This window comes from Hibiscus syriacus, unplaced genomic scaffold, assembly GCF_006381635.1.
Source record: "Hibiscus syriacus cultivar Baekdansim isolate YM2019G1 unplaced genomic scaffold, ASM638163v2 tig00110480_pilon, whole genome shotgun sequence".
NCBI classification, from domain to species: Eukaryota; Viridiplantae; Streptophyta; class Magnoliopsida; order Malvales; family Malvaceae; genus Hibiscus; species Hibiscus syriacus.
The window spans coordinates 241,929-258,942 of record NW_024062756.1 but is presented as its reverse complement, the minus strand read 5'-3'; the positions used below and the strand labels follow the sequence as shown (position 1 = coordinate 258,942).

Genomic DNA, 17,014 nt, shown 5'->3' with positions numbered 1-17,014 from the left:
ATACATTATCTAAATAATCCTTTATAGTTTTGGGATATACACATAATTCTTACATAATTAATTAATATTTTAATAATTTAATCTTAAATTTAAATTTATTACACTTTCATATTTTAAAAATTAAATTTATTACACTATCTTTCATATTTTAAAAATTGATATCCATAAATTATATCAAGAATTTGTGATAGTGATCGGTTAATCATACAATTAACTTATAAAAAAAGTTGATATCCCTAATTTATATTAGGAGTATTTGTAGTCGGTTAATACTTCGTGAGAACGAAATAAAACATTGACATTTATTTCAATATAAACACTAAACATCAATAAAATGTTGATAAAAAATAATTAAGTCAATAAATAATACTACTAAATGCCTCAAAAATTTATAATTAAAATTTTACTCCGTTATGAAAATTTCAAGCTTCCTCCTAAGAATGAGATTAAGTTTAAAGGACTTGGAATTTTAGGCTTAATGTTACTGGACTAGTAATTGATTGCTTCTTTCAGCCTATGACTATCGCTTGGACTTGGGCATGCCCAAGAGGTGTGATCCGGTTCCACACTTCGGGTCAGTGTCACAATTAATAACTTATTTAAGTCAATAAGTCAACATATAGATAATTATTAGTCCATCTTTATATTCAAAAGAAAATGGCCAATAACGAAAATTTTAATTTTAATACATCATATTATTTTTTAAAATTAAATTCAATAAATATCATATATTTTAATATTTGAAATTCACATTTTTTAATACAATACTTTTATTTTTATTTTACAAAATATCTGCATGTCACATATACAATTATATATTTAAAAGATAATATTATATCTTAACCCATACCATAAATAATTTTAATGATTGTTTATTATCACAATATTATATCATCAACTAAATATATAATAGCATATGTCTCATTCGAATATTAAAATATCTAATTTAAAAATTGTCAAAAGTTTTTAAATTATATTAAAAATAAAAACTAGTAAATAAATGGCCAATATTAAATGCATCGCCATCATGAAGTGTTGTCCAATTCAACGCCACTGGAGCACAAGACTGAACACATCGAAGACTTCGTTGATTACACAAAACACGGTTTTGGTTGCCATGTTTCCACCCCCTTACCGGCTTGACTCACGGTCATTTCCACCACAAGATGAACCGTTCAACATAATCCCAATCCACAATCTCCACACGGATCATCCCTGCCTCCGGTACCAACAAGTACACACAGTCGTATCATCCTTACAGGCCGTCGGCGACCTCCAAAAGCCGCCGTTCCACCCATGGCTTCCTTCCATGGACCTCCTCGATTGGTTGGGAATGTTTTTTGGTTTCCAACGTGATAATGTAAAGAACCAAAGGGAACACCTTGTTCTACACTTGGCCAACGCCAAAATGCGACTCTCTCCTCCGGACGACAACGACGGAACCTCCCAAGCCATAGTCCTCCGTGAGTTCCGCTGTAAGCTTCTCGAGAATTACACTAGCTGGTGCTCTTATGTCGGGAAGGCATCCAACGTTTGTATTTCAGACAGCTCCAGCTGTGGTTCGGATATTTCCAGAAGAGAATTGCTTTACGTTGGACTTTATTTGTTGATATGGGGAGAATCTGCAAATTTGAGGTTGATGCCTGAATGTATCTGCTACATTTTTCATCACATGGCCATGGAACTGAACAAAATCCTTGATGATTACACTGATGAAGACACTGGACAGCCATGGATTCCATCGACATCAGGAGAAAACGCATTCCTAAACTGCGTTGTGAAGCCCATATATGATACTATCAACATTGAGGTTGGTAGAAGCAAAAACGGAACCGCCCCTCACGATAAATGGAGAAACTATGATGATTTCAATGAGTACTTTTGGAGCAAGAGGTGCTTTCATACTCTCACGTGGCCACTTGATTTCAGCAGCAGTTTTACAAGTGAAAGGAAAACTGGGTTTGTCGAACAAAGGACGTTTTGGAACGTTTTCAGAAGCTTCGACAGGCTTTGGTTGATGCTGTTTCTTTCCCTGCAAGTGATGGTAATCTTGGCCTGGGAGGAGAAGAAACTTCCATGGTGGGCTTTGGATAACAAAGATGTTAAGATTAGAGTTCTAACATTGTTTATCACATGGAGTGGAATGAGGTTTCTCCATGCTTCACTCGAAGCAGCCATGGAGTTCAGTCGTGTTTCGAGAGAGACGTTGGGACTCGGCCTTAGGATGGTGCTAAAGATTTTGGTTGCTGCAGCATGGACTTCTGCTTTTGTGACTTGCTATACAAGGATCTGGGCACAAAAGAACAACGACAAACATTGGTCTGATGAGGCTAACCAAAGGGTAACTCTTTTTCTAAGGCTTGCATTTCTTTATGGGTTTCCAGAACTAGGGAAATTGGTATTCTTTTTTCTTCCCAGTATTACTCTGAACTGTAAGGTACTTTACCCGATTTCATGGTGGTTCCATGGTGATTGTTTTTTGGGTCAGGGGCTGAAGGAGGGTGTGGTTGATAGTTTCAAGTATACTCTATTCTGGGCGGTGGTGTTAGGCACAAAATTTACATTCAGTTACTTCTTCCAGATTAAACCCTTGATTAGCCCGACAAAACAGCTGTTGGACTCGACAATAACCGAGTACGAGTGGGACTGGCAAACAATCTTTAGTGTCAGCAACAAGTTCATCATCGGATTGTTGTGGTTGCCTGTGCTGTTGATTTACTTGGCGGATACTCAGATTTGGTACTCTATCTATTCTCCCTTTGTCGGGGGTGCAATGGGGTTGCTACAGCAGCTTGGTGAGATCAGAAACATTGAGCAGCTAAGTTTGAGGTTCCGGTTCTTCGCCAGTGCCATTCAGTTTAACCTGATGCCACAAGAGGAAACAAAGATTACTTGCAGAACCTTAAGGGAAAAATTCAATGAAGCTATTCATCAGCTGAAGCTGAGATGTGGGCTCAGTCAGCCTTTCAAAATGGTCGAACTCGAATCGAACCAAGTCAAGGTTAGCACGTTTGCTTTGATATGGAATGAAATAATTACCACTTTTAGGGAAGAAGATATCATATCGGATGATGAAGTTGAACTATTACAGTTGCCCCCAAATTCTTGGGAAATCAAGGTTATTTGTTGGCCTTGTTTTCTTTTGGGGAATGAATTGCTACGTGCTCTTGTTCTGGCTACGGACTTGACTGATGCTCCCGATAACTGGCTGTGGCATAAAATATGCAAGAATGAATATAGGCGCTGTGCTGTGATCGAAACATATGATTCTGTCAAGTACTTGATGCTTCATGCGCTAATCAAAAGCAATACCGAGGAGCATTCAATTCTCAAAGTCATATTTCAGGAAATCGATCATTCTATTGAGATCGGGAAGTTCACTGCAACATTTAGAACTGCTGCACTGCTCCAAGTTCATTCCAAGTTGATAAAACTTGTTGAGCTGTTGCTTGATCCCAACAGGGATGTGAATGAGATTGGTTATGCCATGCAGGAACTTTATGAAATTGTTGTCCATTCCCTTTTTAAAGCAAAGAGAACTACATACCAGTTGAGGGAGGATGGGTTGGCTCGTAAAAGTCAAACTGCCATGGCTGGAACGCTATTTGAGAACACAGTTGAATTGCTGGATCCTGGTAATAAGAACTTCTATATGCAAGTTAAGCGCTTGCATACAATTCTTACCACTAGAGACCCAATGCAGACCATTCCTGGTAATAATGAGGCAAGACGTCGACTTGCTTTCTTTAGCAACTCACTCTTTATGAAAATGCCTCGAGCTCCTCCAGTGGAGAAGATGACAGCTTTCAGTGTCCTTACCCCTTTCAACGACGAAGATGTTTTATACAGCAAAGAAGCACTCCAAGCTAAGAATGAAGATGGGATTTCCATCTTGTATTATTTGCAGACCATTTACGATGATGAGTGGAAAATTTTCATCCAAAGAATGCAACGAGAGGGAATGGAAACAGCTGATGAAATATGGACAACCAGATTAAGAGATTTAAGGCTTTGGGCATCTTATAGGGGTCAGACACTTGCACGCACTGTCAGGGGAATGATGTACTATTATCGAGCTCTAAAGCTTCTAGCTTTTCTAGATTTTTCATCAAAAACAGATACTAACGTAATAGAAGAGGAAGGTATTGCTTTGATGAAGTATACATATGTTGTTTCCTGTCAGAAGTATTGGGAACATAAGGCCGAAGGGGACCCTCGTGCTGAGGAAATCATGGATCTTTTGAAACACAATGAAGCCCTTCGAGTTTCCTATGTTGATCAGGTTTCAACAGGGATAGATGATAAGGAATATTACTCTGTTCTCGTTAAGTATGACCCGCAATTACACAGGGAAGTGGAGATCTACCGAATCAAATTGCCTGGTCCAATAAAGCTTGGAGAAGGGAAACCAGAGAATCAGAACCACGGCTTTGTCTTCACTCGTGGTGATGCGGTTCAAACCATTGATATGAACCAAGACAACTATTTTGAGGAAGCACTAAAAATCCGTAACTTGTTGGAAGAATTCATGCACCACCATGGAATCCGTAGGCCAACTATATTGGGAGTTAGAGAACATATTTTCACTGGCTCCGTTTCATCAGTTGCTTGGTTTATGTCAGCTCAGGAAACAAGCTTTGTTACATTACTTCAGCGTCTCTTTGCGAATCCACTGAAAATCCGAATGCATTATGGCCACCCCGATGTCTTTGACAGGCTTTGGTTCTTGACTCGTGGCGGCCTTAGTAAAGCGTCCAAAGTTATCAATATCAGTGAGGACATTTTTGCTGGCTTTAACTGTACTTTGCGAGGGGGCAGTGTCACACACCATGAATACATTCAGGTCGGCAAAGGAAGAGACCTTGGGTTTAATCAAATATCAACCTTTGAAACCAAGATAGCTTGTGGGAGTGGTGAACAAATCCTCAGTAGAGATGTTTACAGGTTGGGTCAAAGACTTGATTTTTTCAGGACGCTATCATTTTTTTACACAACTATTGGATATTTCTTCAATACAACAGTAATCATCCTTTCTGTGTATGTATTTGTATGGGGTCAACTTTATCTGGCTCTCAGTGGTGTAGAGAATTCCGTTCTGGGGAACGATAACAACAGCAAGAAAGCAGTCAGTGCCGTTATCAATCAAGAACTCATCATTCAGTTTGGACTGTTTACTACCCTTCCAGCACTTTTTGAGAGCTCCATTGAGACTGGTTTCCTTGAAGCCATTTGGGAATTCTTGGTTATGCAGCTCCAGCTATCAACTGTTTTTTATACATTCTCAACAGGAACACGTGCTCATTTCTTCGGTCAGACTGTCCTTCACGGGGGTGCAAAGTATCGACAAACTGGGCGTAATTTTGTAGTGCAACACATAAGTTTCACAGAGAATTACAGACAGTACGCACGCAGCCATTTCATAAAGGCCATTGAGTTTGGATCAATCCTCATAATTTATGCAATATACACCCCGTCGGCCAAGGTCACATTCTTTTACATAGACATGGTAGTTACATGTTGGCTTCTAGTTATCTCATGGATATTTGCTCCCTTCCTCTTCAATCCTTCCAGTTTCGATTGGCTAAAGACTGTGAATGACTTCGATGATTTCATGAAGTGGATTTGGTACCGTGGTGGTGTGTTTGCAAAGGAAGAACAGAGCTGGGAAAGTTGGTGGTACGAGGAGCAGCACCATTTACTCACAACAAGCCTTTGGGGAAAGCTACTGGAAATTGTATTAAACCTTCGTTTCTTCTTTTTCCAGTATGGAATTGTATACCATCTACGAATTGCAGGCCAAAGTAGGAGTGTGTCAGTTTACTTCTGGTCTTGGATCTACATTTTTGTGGCATTCGGAATTTATCTAATAATGTCGTATGTTCGGGACAAATATGGAGCAACAAAGCATATATATGTTCGGATAGTGGATTCCCTGTTGATGATACTTGGGATCCTTGTCATTATTGCTCTGAAAGCTTTTACAGCCTTCGAATTTGTTGATATTCTCATCGGTCTGTTGGCTTTTATTCCCACTGGTTGGGGACTTATATTGATTGCTCAAGTATTTCGAACCCTTCTTCGGCAAACCAGACTCTGGGATTTGGTGGTCTCCATGGCTCGATTGTATGATATACTGTTTGGAGTTATTGTGATGACTCCAGTGGCAGTTTTATCATGGATGCCTGGATTCCAGTCAATGCAAACAAGGATTCTCTTTAATGACGCATTTAGCAAAGGTCTGCAAATGTTCAAGATTATTACAGAGAAAGTACATCAAAAAGATGCCTAAGCTCCACTTACTATTGCAGGTAATTTTAATCATCATTTTCTTACACGAACCACTTTCTTTAATCTAATTTTCCATTTTTATAAAAAAATTTCGGGTGTATGTTTAGCCAATGAGAAAAATTGTAGTCTTGCATCTTGTGGAAACTGAAAACAGATTTGTTTTTGAGTATTTTCTCATTGATTACAGTATACAAAGTTGGTCTTTTATAGACTAGAGTTTTACCCTGCAAGGGTGCCCTAACAACTATACAAATTTTTAAAATTTAAATTAGAGATAAAGCCAATCTAATCAAAATCAAGTAACAAAATAACAAACTAAGTATATCCACAACTCACACCTTTTGTGTTCCATCACATTTTGGCAACTTTTTCCCACTACATGCCTACTTGACTAATCTAATTAATGTTAGCAGCATGGTTAAGTGTTTTATATTAATTTTGTTTTTTCTAGTGTCCTAGAATTATTTTTTGTAGGCTTTATCATGGAATGCATAATAACTTAGCTACTAAAATGCACCATACAAGATAGTAAACATTTTTTTGGTAGAAAGCAAGATAGTAAACATGAGTGTATGTATATGTGTGTGTGTGTTTCTAGTGTCGAATTTGTAGCACAAGTAAATATATATAAACATACAGAACTATATGTTCCAAGACATGTTTCATTTGGAATTTCTACCGTTTACTCTGAGCTTTTACCATCTCCATTGCTGAGAATCTATATGAATTAATGGCTGCAAATCTCATCTATTTCATTATGTTTTACTTGATTTCCGGTAATCACTTCCCAGATGACTTACAGTAACTTTATGTTTCGATGAATCGATATTTTCATCTATTTGCACACCTGAATATGCATCGAATACAGATATCAGATTAAATACTTTAAGAAAGAAAAAAAAAAGTCTACTTCATCGATTTGCTATGAACTAATGTTGCATCATCAAGGCAATTCCTTTTTTTTTCTTGAAAAGTAAAGCATTTTATTCAAAGACTTGAGATGGTCATAATTAAGGACACAATTACAAGAGGCCCCACGATAAAAGTGCCAGCCCCAGACAAAGCCACCACTACGTATCACTCCCTTTCAAAAGCCACGCCCGCACAAGCACCATTAATCAGAATACATTAAGCTATGAGGTCTATTGACACCCTCCTTAGTTTGTCCGCATCTTTATTAATCAATCTGGAGATGTGCCTAGTGCACCATTTACTGTCCAGCTTCAGGAAATCAGACAACAAACTCATATTCTTTATCATTGTGGGAACTTCATTTGGCTGCTTGATCCAGTTCACGATGCAACTACAGTCGCATTATATTCCAACTTATGAGGACCTTTAGATCTTGATGATAGGAAGATCAGCCTAGATTCCTTGACAACAAAGAGCTCTGCAATCAAAGTCTCAACCATTTCAACAGATTTGGAGAAAGTTAAGAGGATGACCCTAAGTTTAACCATTCCTTGACAGCAAGGACAGTGATTCATCTAACCAATTTGAAAGTTTAGAATGCAAACTGAAAATGTAGTCAAGAACATATCATCAGCATAGCCAGCTAAATAAACTTAAGTTGTAGATACCAGCGCTGCTTTCTTGGGTCTTCTCTGTTTAAGCTTAACCTTCACATTAACGCCGTTATCAATAATAGATTGAAGAACTATCTGAAGCTTCCCTTCTATTCTGTCCCCTTTCCTTGGCGTGTAAATAACATCATGGATATCATCATCCAAAGCTCTTTGAGCCAAAACTGAACCCACAGCAGCACAAGCAGACGCATTTCTAGTGGAACCTATGTCAAATTTCATATCCTTAGATATGGAATGAGCTACAGCAACAACCTTGCTAGTGGCCCGGTGAATGATACAGGCTCGAACCGATGCTTTTGATATGTAAATGTCAAGGCAAAATGGTTCATGATAAGGACCGGTGAGTTGATTAAAAGTGGGTGTTCTCACCTTCTTCTTCGTCTCAACCGAACAAACCTCCACTTTGTCAAGAATATTTCCAACACTTCCATTTTTAGCATCTTCAAGCAGTCTAACGTTCGATTTCTCAACCCTTTTACTTTCTTTAGGATCATCCTTCTTATGCAAAGACTCCTTATTTTTGCTTTCTTTACGATCATCCCTGTTATTGGGACCTTTCTTCCTATGAAAGTCATAAGCATACTCCTCAAACTCCTTGGAACCACGGTCGATTTTATAAAAGAGGTTACCCCGAATTCTCATATTATCTATGTCATCAAAGTCTTGATCATCTTCAATTATATGAGAACCATTTACCACCCTTCGATCAACTAATTGGGTAGAGGGTAGAGTTCCCATTTCCCCATCAAACCCCTTGTAAGCATGAGCTATACCCGATGAGACTCTCCAGGTTTCATCATCAACAAGCTCAATATGATAAGAATCCAAACGATAAAAGCCATCGTTGAACAAAGGAGAAAGATGAAACTTACTAGAGTAGTTGGTTGGCTTGATATCTTCCTTATTGACAGTTGGAGGAACCCCTGAGCAAAAACCACGTAGTCTAGTGAGGAACCCAGAATTCCTAATTGATGGGAATGCAATGGCTTTTCTAATCAAATATAACGCCATTTTGAATGCCGGGGTTTTTGTTGTTGGCAGAACGGAAGAAGCATTCAGAGGCAAATCATCAAACAGTTGGTGGACCAACTGAGATTTACTTTTTCCAATACAACCACACGTTCGATTTTAAGGCTGGAAGTGTTTCTCTTTCGTGTTCTTTTTTCGCCAGTTAGTAAAGCGTAGTTTTAGTAAATACAATCTGTTAAAATCCTAAAATCGATGAGTCTATGAGTACACACTACTGGGGGAGGCAGCAGAAAGGCAGAATAGGGACAGATTGAATTAAATATAAATCGTACAGCACGATTCATCAATCACCCAAATTTGGAAGGCTTAATACACAAAATTGAACCCTCAACTTGATATTTTTTTTTATCAAATTGACCCCTGAGCTTCTTTTTGTTCCAATTCACCTCCAAGTCCAAGGTTAGAAAACACGAGGCAAGAGAGTCCCATAGACCGACGCCGTTACATTTTGAAGTTAATTTGACAAATTAGTCATTAAATTAATTCTTTAAGTCGTTAAATTATTTTTTATCAAAATTAATTCTTTAAATCCTTAAACTATTATATATATAACTATATTTAACTATTTTTTGTTAAAATAAGTATATAGTTTTGTGTGATATATCAACATCTTATTAGATGAAAAAAGTTTATGACTGAACAAGAATGATTATTTGTAATAATTTAAGGATTTATTTTAATAAAAGAAAATAATTTAGAGACTTAAAAAAAGACATAGTTTAAATATTTATTTTTACTTTAAGGATTTATTTTTACTTTAAGCCTTATTAAATTGATCCTAGAACTTTTGATTTGAATTTGAATTTTAAATTTTAATTAATTAAATTAAGTATTTATTAATAAAAACATTTAATATTATTAGCTTAATATATTTTATACAATAAAAACTCTCTTCAAATATATAGTAGAGTTAGGCATTCATGGTAATTTCTTGAACCGTTAAATAGATAAATACACATATATGCGGTTCACATTAAAAAAAACAAATAGACATGGCATGATTTGTACCTTTCGATTTAAAAAATAATAATCACAAAATTAGACTTACCATGCATTTGTTGTTTATGTGTGGCTCTTTTTAATTACAAGTAATATTACAAGTACAATTACAGTTATAAATACAAAAAATACAATTTGAGAAACTATTACCAAAATCAATCGTATCAAATTTACAACAAGGATAAATCAAAATAAAATTTACATGTTTTTTTAATTAATCTGAGATAAATATAAAATAATATTATATATTTGAAGGTAACTCTCACTTACTTAGACCAAAATAAAATTGAACTAAGAATCCTCGAGTGTAAGACATTGTTCATTACTTCACGATCACCTACTTAGAAATACAGCTTCTCACCATGCCAAATGCTAGAAGCACAACAGTTATAATTAACACAGATATTGCAACCATTAAAATGGTTAGTCAATACAAGCAAACCATTTAGAAAGAAACTTACCTCGGTTGGCAGCCGTCGTGTCCGTAGTTACTACAGTCTCCGGTTGCAGTCGTCGATTATCCGTATGCAGCAGGATGGTTCATGATACCACCGTTACTGGTCCGTGTTCAATTGTTAACTTCTTTATCCGACCAAAACAACTGTCTCTTTTGATAAAGTGACGGGGAACCTTTTTCTTTTTCTTAGCTTTAGAGAAATGGTGGGCACCAAGTTTTCTCTTTTGTTTCCGTCATGTCACTTTCGTATAAAATAAAATAACAGTTACATTGAAAACTCCAGTTTCAAGATAAACACCATTGGAAGACATAATCAAACACATCCAAGACTTCATTGACCAGTAAAAGTTCAGTCTTGGTGCCATGTCCCAATCCCGTTGCCGGCCTGACTCACTGTCGTCTCCACCGGATGATGAACCGTTCAACATAATCCCTACTGATAATCTCCACACTGACCATCCCTGCCTACAATACCCTCAAGTACGCACCGTCGTATCATCTTTACGGGCAGTCGGCAACCTCCGAAAGCCGCCGCTCCACCCATGGCTTCCTTCCATGGACCTCCTTGATTGGTTGGGACTGTTCTTTGGTTTCCAACGGGATAATGTAAAGAACCAACGAGAACACCTTGTTCTCCACTTGGTCAACGCCCATATGAGTCTCTCTCATCCTCCGGACAGCAGTGGAACCTTCCAAAACATAGTCCTCCGTGAATTCTGCAATAAGCTGCTCGAAAATTACACTAACTGGTGTTCTTACCTCGGGAAGGCATCCAATGTTTGGATTCCGGAAAGCTCCAGCTTTGGTTCTGATGTTACTCGGAGAGAATTGCTTTACGTTGGACTCTATTTGCTGATATGGGGAGAATCTGCGAATTTGAGGTTCATGCCTGAATGTATCTGCTACATTTTTCATCACATGGTCATGGAATTGAACAAAATCCTAGAAAATGACATTGATGAAAATACCGGACAGCCATGGATTCCACCGATATCAGGTGAAAAAGCATTTTTAAACTGCGTTGTGAAGCCCATATACGATACGATCAATGTTGAGGTGATGAGAAGCAAAAATGGAACAGCCTCTCATGATAAATGGAGGAACTATGATGATTTCAATGAGTACTTCTGGAGCAAAAATTGTTTTCACAATCTCAAATGGCCACTTGATTTCGACAGTGATTTTACGAGTGGAAGGAAAACTGGGTTTGTTGAACAGAGAACGTTTTGGAACGTTTTCAGAAGCTTCGACAGGCTATGGGTGATGATGTTTCTTTCCCTTCACTTAATGTTTATCTTGGCCAGGGAGGAGAAGAAGCTTCCATGGCAGGCTTTGAATAACAAAGATGTTAAGGTCAGAGTTCTATCATTGTTTATCACATGGAGCGGAATGAGGTTTCTCCATGCTTTACTTGTAGTAGCCATGGAGTTTAGTCGTCTTTCGAGAGAGATGCTGGGACACGTCCTAATGATGGTACTAAAGATTTTGGTTGCTGCAACATGGATTTGCGCCTTTGTGTTTTGTTATGCGAGGATCTGGGTGCAAAGGGACCACGACAGACATTGGTCTGATGAAGCTAACAAAAGGGTAACTTATTTTCTAAGGCTTGCATTTCTTTATGGGTTACCGGAACTGGTAAATTTGGTACTGTTTTTCCTCCCCTGTATTAGGCTGAATTGTAAGGTATTTTACCCGGTATCATGGTGGTTCCATGGTGATTGTTTTATTGGTCAAGGATTGCGGGAGGGGATAGTTGATAGTATCAAGTATATTCTATTCTGGGTTGTGGTGTTAGGTACCAAATTTACATTTAGTTACTTCTTTCAGATTGAACCCATGATTAGCACCACAAAACAATTGTTTGATTCAACAAATGAAGAATATGAATGGGGTGGAAATGCCATCTTTAGTGTCAGCAACAAGTTCGTCATCGGATTATTGTGGTTACCTGTGCTGTTGATTTACATGGCTGATACTCAGATTTGGTACTCTATCTATTCTCCCATTGTGGGGGCTGCAATGGGGTTGCTGCAACAGCTCGGTGAGATCCGAAACATCGAGCAACTTAGCTTGAGGTTCCGGTTCGTCGCCAGTGTCATTCAACTCAACCTGATGCCACAAGAAGATACAAAGATTAGTTGTCAAACTTTAAGGGAAAAGTTCAGTGAAGTCATTCATCGGCTGAAGTTGAGATGTGGGCTCAGCAAGCCTTTCAAACTGGTTGAACTCGAATCGAACCAGGTTAAGGCTAACAAGTTTGCTCTGATATGGAATGAAATAATTACTACTTTTAGGGAAGAAGATATCATATCTGACCATGAGGTTGTGCTATTACAGTTGTCCCGACATTCTTGGGACATCAGGGTTATTCGTTGGCCTTGTTTTCTTTTGAAGAATGAACTGCTACGTGCTCTTGATCTGGTTGTAGACTTAATGGATGCTCCCGATAAGTGGCTCTGGTATAAAATATGCAAGAGCGAGTATAGGCGATGTGCTGTGATCGAAACATATGATTCTGTCAAGTACTTGATGCTTCATGTACTAATCAAAAGCAATACCGACGAGCATTCAATTCTCAAAGTTATATTTCAGGAAATCAATCAGTCTATTGAGATCGGGAAGTTCACTGCAACATTTAGAGCGGATGCACTGCAACAAGTTCATTCCCAGTTGATAAAACTCGTTGAGCTGTTGCTTGAGCCCAACATGAACGTGAATGGGATTGTTAATGTCATGCAGGCACTTTATGAAATTGTTGTTCGTCACCTTTTTAAAGCAAAGAGAACTACATACCAGTTGAGGGAGGATGGGTTGGCTCCTAAAAGTCAAACTGCCATGGCTGGAACGCTATTTGAGAACACAGTTGAATTGCTGGATCATGGTAATAAGAACTTCTATATGCAAGTTAAGCGCTTGCATACTATTCTTACCACTAGGGACCCAATGCAGACCATTCCTGGTAATAATGAGGCAAAACGTCGACTTGCTTTCTTTAGCAACTCCCTTTTTATGAAAATGCCTCGAGCTCCTCCAGTGGAGAAGATGATTGCTTTCAGTGTCCTTACCCCTTTCAACGACGAAGATGTTTTATACAGCAAAGAAGCACTCCAAACTAAGAACGAAGATGGGATTTCCATCTTGTATTATTTGCAGACCATTTACGATGATGAGTGGAAAAAATTCATCCAAAGAATGCGCCGAGAGGGAATGGAAACAGCTGATGAAATATGGACAACCAAATTAAGAGATTTAAGGCTTTGGGCATCTTATAGGGGTCAGACACTTTCACGCACTGTCAGGGGAATGATGTACTATTATCGAGCTCTAAAGCTTCTAGCTTTCCTCGATTCTTCAGCGGAGACGGATACTACCGTAGCAGAAGAGGAAGGTATTGCTTTGATGAAGTATACATATGTAGTTTCCTGTCAGAAGTATTGGGAACATAAGGCCAAACGGGACCCTCGTGCTGAGGAGATCATGGATCTTTTAAAACACAATGAAGCCCTTCGAGTTTCCTATATTGATCAGGTTTCAACAGGGATTGACGAGAAGGAATATTACTCCATTCTCATTAAGTATGACCAGCAATTACAAAGGGAATTGGAGATCTATCGAATCAAATTACCCGGTCCAATAAGGCTTGGAGAAGGCAAACCAGAGAATCAGAACCATGGATTTGTCTTCACTCGTGGTGATGCAGTTCAAACCATTGATATGAACCAAGACAACTATTTTGAGGAAGCACTAAAAATCCGTAACCTGTTGGAAGAATTCAGGCACCACCACGGAATTCGTAGACCAACTATCTTGGGAGTTAGAGAACATATTTTCACTGGCTCCGTTTCATCAGTTGCTTGGTTTATGTCAGCTCAGGAAACAAGCTTTGTTACATTACTTCAGCGTCTCTTTGCGAATCCACTGAAAATCCGAATGCATTATGGCCACCCCGATGTCTTTGACAGGCTTTGGTTCTTGACTCGTGGCGGCCTTAGTAAAGCGTCCAAAGTGATTAATATCAGTGAGGACATTTTTGCTGGCTTTAACTGTACTTTGCGAGGGGGCAGTGTCACACACCATGAATACATTCAGGTCGGAAAAGGACGAGACCTTGGGTTGAATCAAATATCAACGTTTGAAACCAAGATAGCTTGTGGAAACGGTGAACAAATCCTCAGCAGAGATGTTTACAGGTTGAGTCAAAGACTTGATTTTTTCAGGATGCTATCATTTTTTTACACAACTATTGGATATTTCTTTAACACAACAGTGATCATCCTTTCCGTGTATGTATTTTTATGGGGTCAACTTTATCTGGCTCTCAGTGGTGTCGAGAATTCCGTTCTAGGGAACGGCAACAACTGCAAGAAAGCACTCAGTGCTGTTATCAATCAAGAACTCATCATTCAGTTCGGAGTGTTTACTACCCTTCCAGCACTACTTGAGAGCTCCATTGAGATTGGTTTCCTTGAAGCCATTTGGGAATTCTTGGTTATGCAGCTCCAGCTTTCAACTGTTTTCTATACATTCTCGACAGGAACACGTGCTCATTTCTTCGGTAGGACCATCATTCATGGGGGTGCAAAGTATAGGCAGACTGGGCGTAACTTCGTTGTGCAACACACAAGTTTTGCAGAAAATTACAGACTCTACGCACACAGCCATTTCATAAAGGCCATCGAGTTCGGATTGATTCTTGCAGTTTATGCCATGTATACCCCATCAGCCAAGTTAACGTTCTTTTACATAGACATGGCAGTCACATGTTGGCTCCTAGTACTCTCCTGGATATTTTCTCCCTTCCTATTCAATCCTTCTGGTTTTGATTGGCTAAAGACAGTGAACGACTTCGAAGATTTCATGAATTGGATTTGGTACCGTGGTGGTGTATTTGCAAAGGCTGAACAGAGCTGGGAAAGGTGGTGGTACGAGGAGCAGCACCATTTACTAACAACCAGCCTTTGGGGAAAGCTACTGGAAATCGTTTTAAACCTTCGTTTCTTCTTTTTCCAGTATGGAATTGTATACCATCTGCGAATTGCAGACCAAAGTAGGAGCATTTCCGTTTACTTGTTGTCTTGGATCTTCATTTTCGTGGCATTCGGAATTTATCTAACAATATCGTATGTTCAGGACAAATACAGGACAAAAGAGCATATATATTATGTTCGGATGGCTGATTACCTGTTGATGATACTTGGGATACTTGTTATTATTCTTCTGAGAGCTTTTACAGCCTTCAAATATGTTGATATCTTCACCAGTCTGTTGGCTTTCATTCCCACTGGTTGGGGACTGATATCGATCGCTCAGGTATTTCGACCCCTTCTTCGTCATACCAGAGTCTGGGATTCCGTGGTCTCCGTGGCTCGATTGTATGATATACTATTTGGAGTTATTGTCATGGCTCCTGTGGCAGTTTTATCATGGATGCCTGGATTCCAATTAATGCAAACAAGGATTCTCTTCAATGATGCATTCAGCAAAGGCCTGCAAATGTTCAAGATTATTACTGAAAAAGTACATCAAAAAGATGTCTAAGCTCCTCTTACTATTGTAGATATCATTTTCTTACATTAATCAATGCCTGTTTTTACATGTAATTTCCCATAAATATTTTCATATTTTCTATGGTTGATCTAATTTTCCCAAAAAAATTTAAAGATAGTATATATAAGTATAAAGATGGTATAATGCATTCTCATATTTTATTCACTAATATTATGTATATATAAGTATAAAGATAGTATAATGCATTCTGGTTGGCTTAAACCAACCTGCAGAATCATCAAAATAAATGTTGATGGAGCTTTTATGCCGGAGATGATGGCTGCAGGCTGCAGCAATAGGTATAGTTACTCGGTATCATACTGGTTTCGTGGTTGCTGCGCACTCCATTCCCATGGTATCTATGTGTGATTCGATCTTGGTTGAAGCTCGTGCCATCACACACTGTATTCGCCTTGCTCTTGAATTGAATTGTACCCGTGCGATAATTCAAAGTGATGCTCGTTATATCGTCACCCAGTTATTGTCGACAGCCATAGACTTATCTGTTGTTCGGTTCCACTTAGATGAAGCTCGTCGTTTGCTCCAAGCCTGCCCTCATCTTACAGTACGTGTAATCCGACGATCTGTGAACACCGCAGTTCACACATGGCGACATAGGCTCTTACTCTTAGGTCGCCTTCGTTCTTTTACTATGATTTTCCAGTTAGTATTTCAAATATATTATATTTAATTTCCTTAAAAATGAGTTAATTGTATAACATGTCTACCTGCTCAAGGTGCAATCGTTTGGAGAAGAGGAAGAAAAGTAACGAGAATGTTAAGAATGTATAGGTGTTGTCTAACTGCTCTAGTTGTTGGAGTGGTTAAAGTCTGCTAAAGTTGTTAAAACATACAGTTCGGGTGCGTTTGGTTCAAGGAATGTAAGATTACCAGTGGAAATGTAAGATTACAGGGAATAGTATTACTGGGAATGTTGTATTTTGTGTTTGGTTGGTTTAGCAGGAATGTAAGATTATTGGAATGTATATTTGATCAAATTGTCCTTATTATATATTTGTTTTTTTAACAAGTTGGAAAATATTTATATATTTTTTTTAAAAATTTAAATTTAAAAAATTTATATAATTTTGTTTATAAAATTGAAAAT

At 38.3% G+C, this 17,014-nt stretch overlaps 4 protein-coding genes and 2 non-coding genes across 7 annotated transcripts; 5 read left to right on the top strand and 1 right to left on the bottom strand.

Moving 5' to 3' along the window:
- The first annotated feature begins 1,102 nt into the window (after nt 1-1,102).
- Nucleotides 1,103-10,330, top strand: LOC120128446 (callose synthase 12-like). 2 transcript variants are annotated; one of them, XM_039146129.1, is made up of 3 exons: nt 1,103-2,542; nt 2,636-5,750; nt 10,211-10,330. In XM_039146129.1, exons 1-3 carry the CDS (start codon nt 1,118-1,120, stop codon nt 10,276-10,278), a joined length of 4,608 nt encoding a protein of 1,535 aa, XP_039002060.1. In that variant the 5' UTR covers nt 1,103-1,117; the 3' UTR covers nt 10,279-10,330. The 2 variants fall into 2 exon arrangements, with proteins under 2 accessions (XP_039002060.1, XP_039002059.1); XM_039146128.1 differs by lacking the exon at nt 10,211-10,330 and having other exon boundaries at nt 2,636-6,348.
- On the top strand, nt 4,047-4,127 carry LOC120128468. Its single transcript, XR_005516635.1, has one exon. It is a non-coding gene; the product is annotated as a small nucleolar RNA J33 (small nucleolar RNA).
- On the bottom strand, nt 7,248-9,103 carry LOC120128449. The gene has a single exon (XM_039146132.1). The coding sequence runs from the start codon at nt 8,883-8,885 to the stop codon at nt 7,854-7,856; it is 1,032 nt and encodes a 343-aa protein (XP_039002063.1). The 5' UTR covers nt 8,886-9,103; the 3' UTR covers nt 7,248-7,853.
- Nucleotides 10,331-10,694: 364 nt separating the features above from the next.
- Nucleotides 10,695-12,276, top strand: LOC120128398 (callose synthase 12-like; the record flags this gene model as incomplete). The annotated part of the gene is made up of 1 exon (XM_039146077.1): nt 10,695-12,276. A coding segment is annotated over exon 1 (1,554 nt), but the record flags the coding sequence as incomplete, so codon positions are not given.
- A 17-nt stretch (nt 12,277-12,293) lies between these two features.
- On the top strand, nt 12,294-15,934 carry LOC120128447 (callose synthase 12-like). The gene has a single exon (XM_039146130.1). The coding sequence runs from the start codon at nt 12,325-12,327 to the stop codon at nt 15,895-15,897; it is 3,573 nt and encodes a 1,190-aa protein (XP_039002061.1). The 5' UTR covers nt 12,294-12,324; the 3' UTR covers nt 15,898-15,934.
- On the top strand, nt 13,652-13,732 carry LOC120128469. Its single transcript, XR_005516636.1, has one exon. It is a non-coding gene; the product is annotated as a small nucleolar RNA J33 (small nucleolar RNA).
- Nucleotides 15,935-17,014: the final 1,080 nt, after the last annotated feature.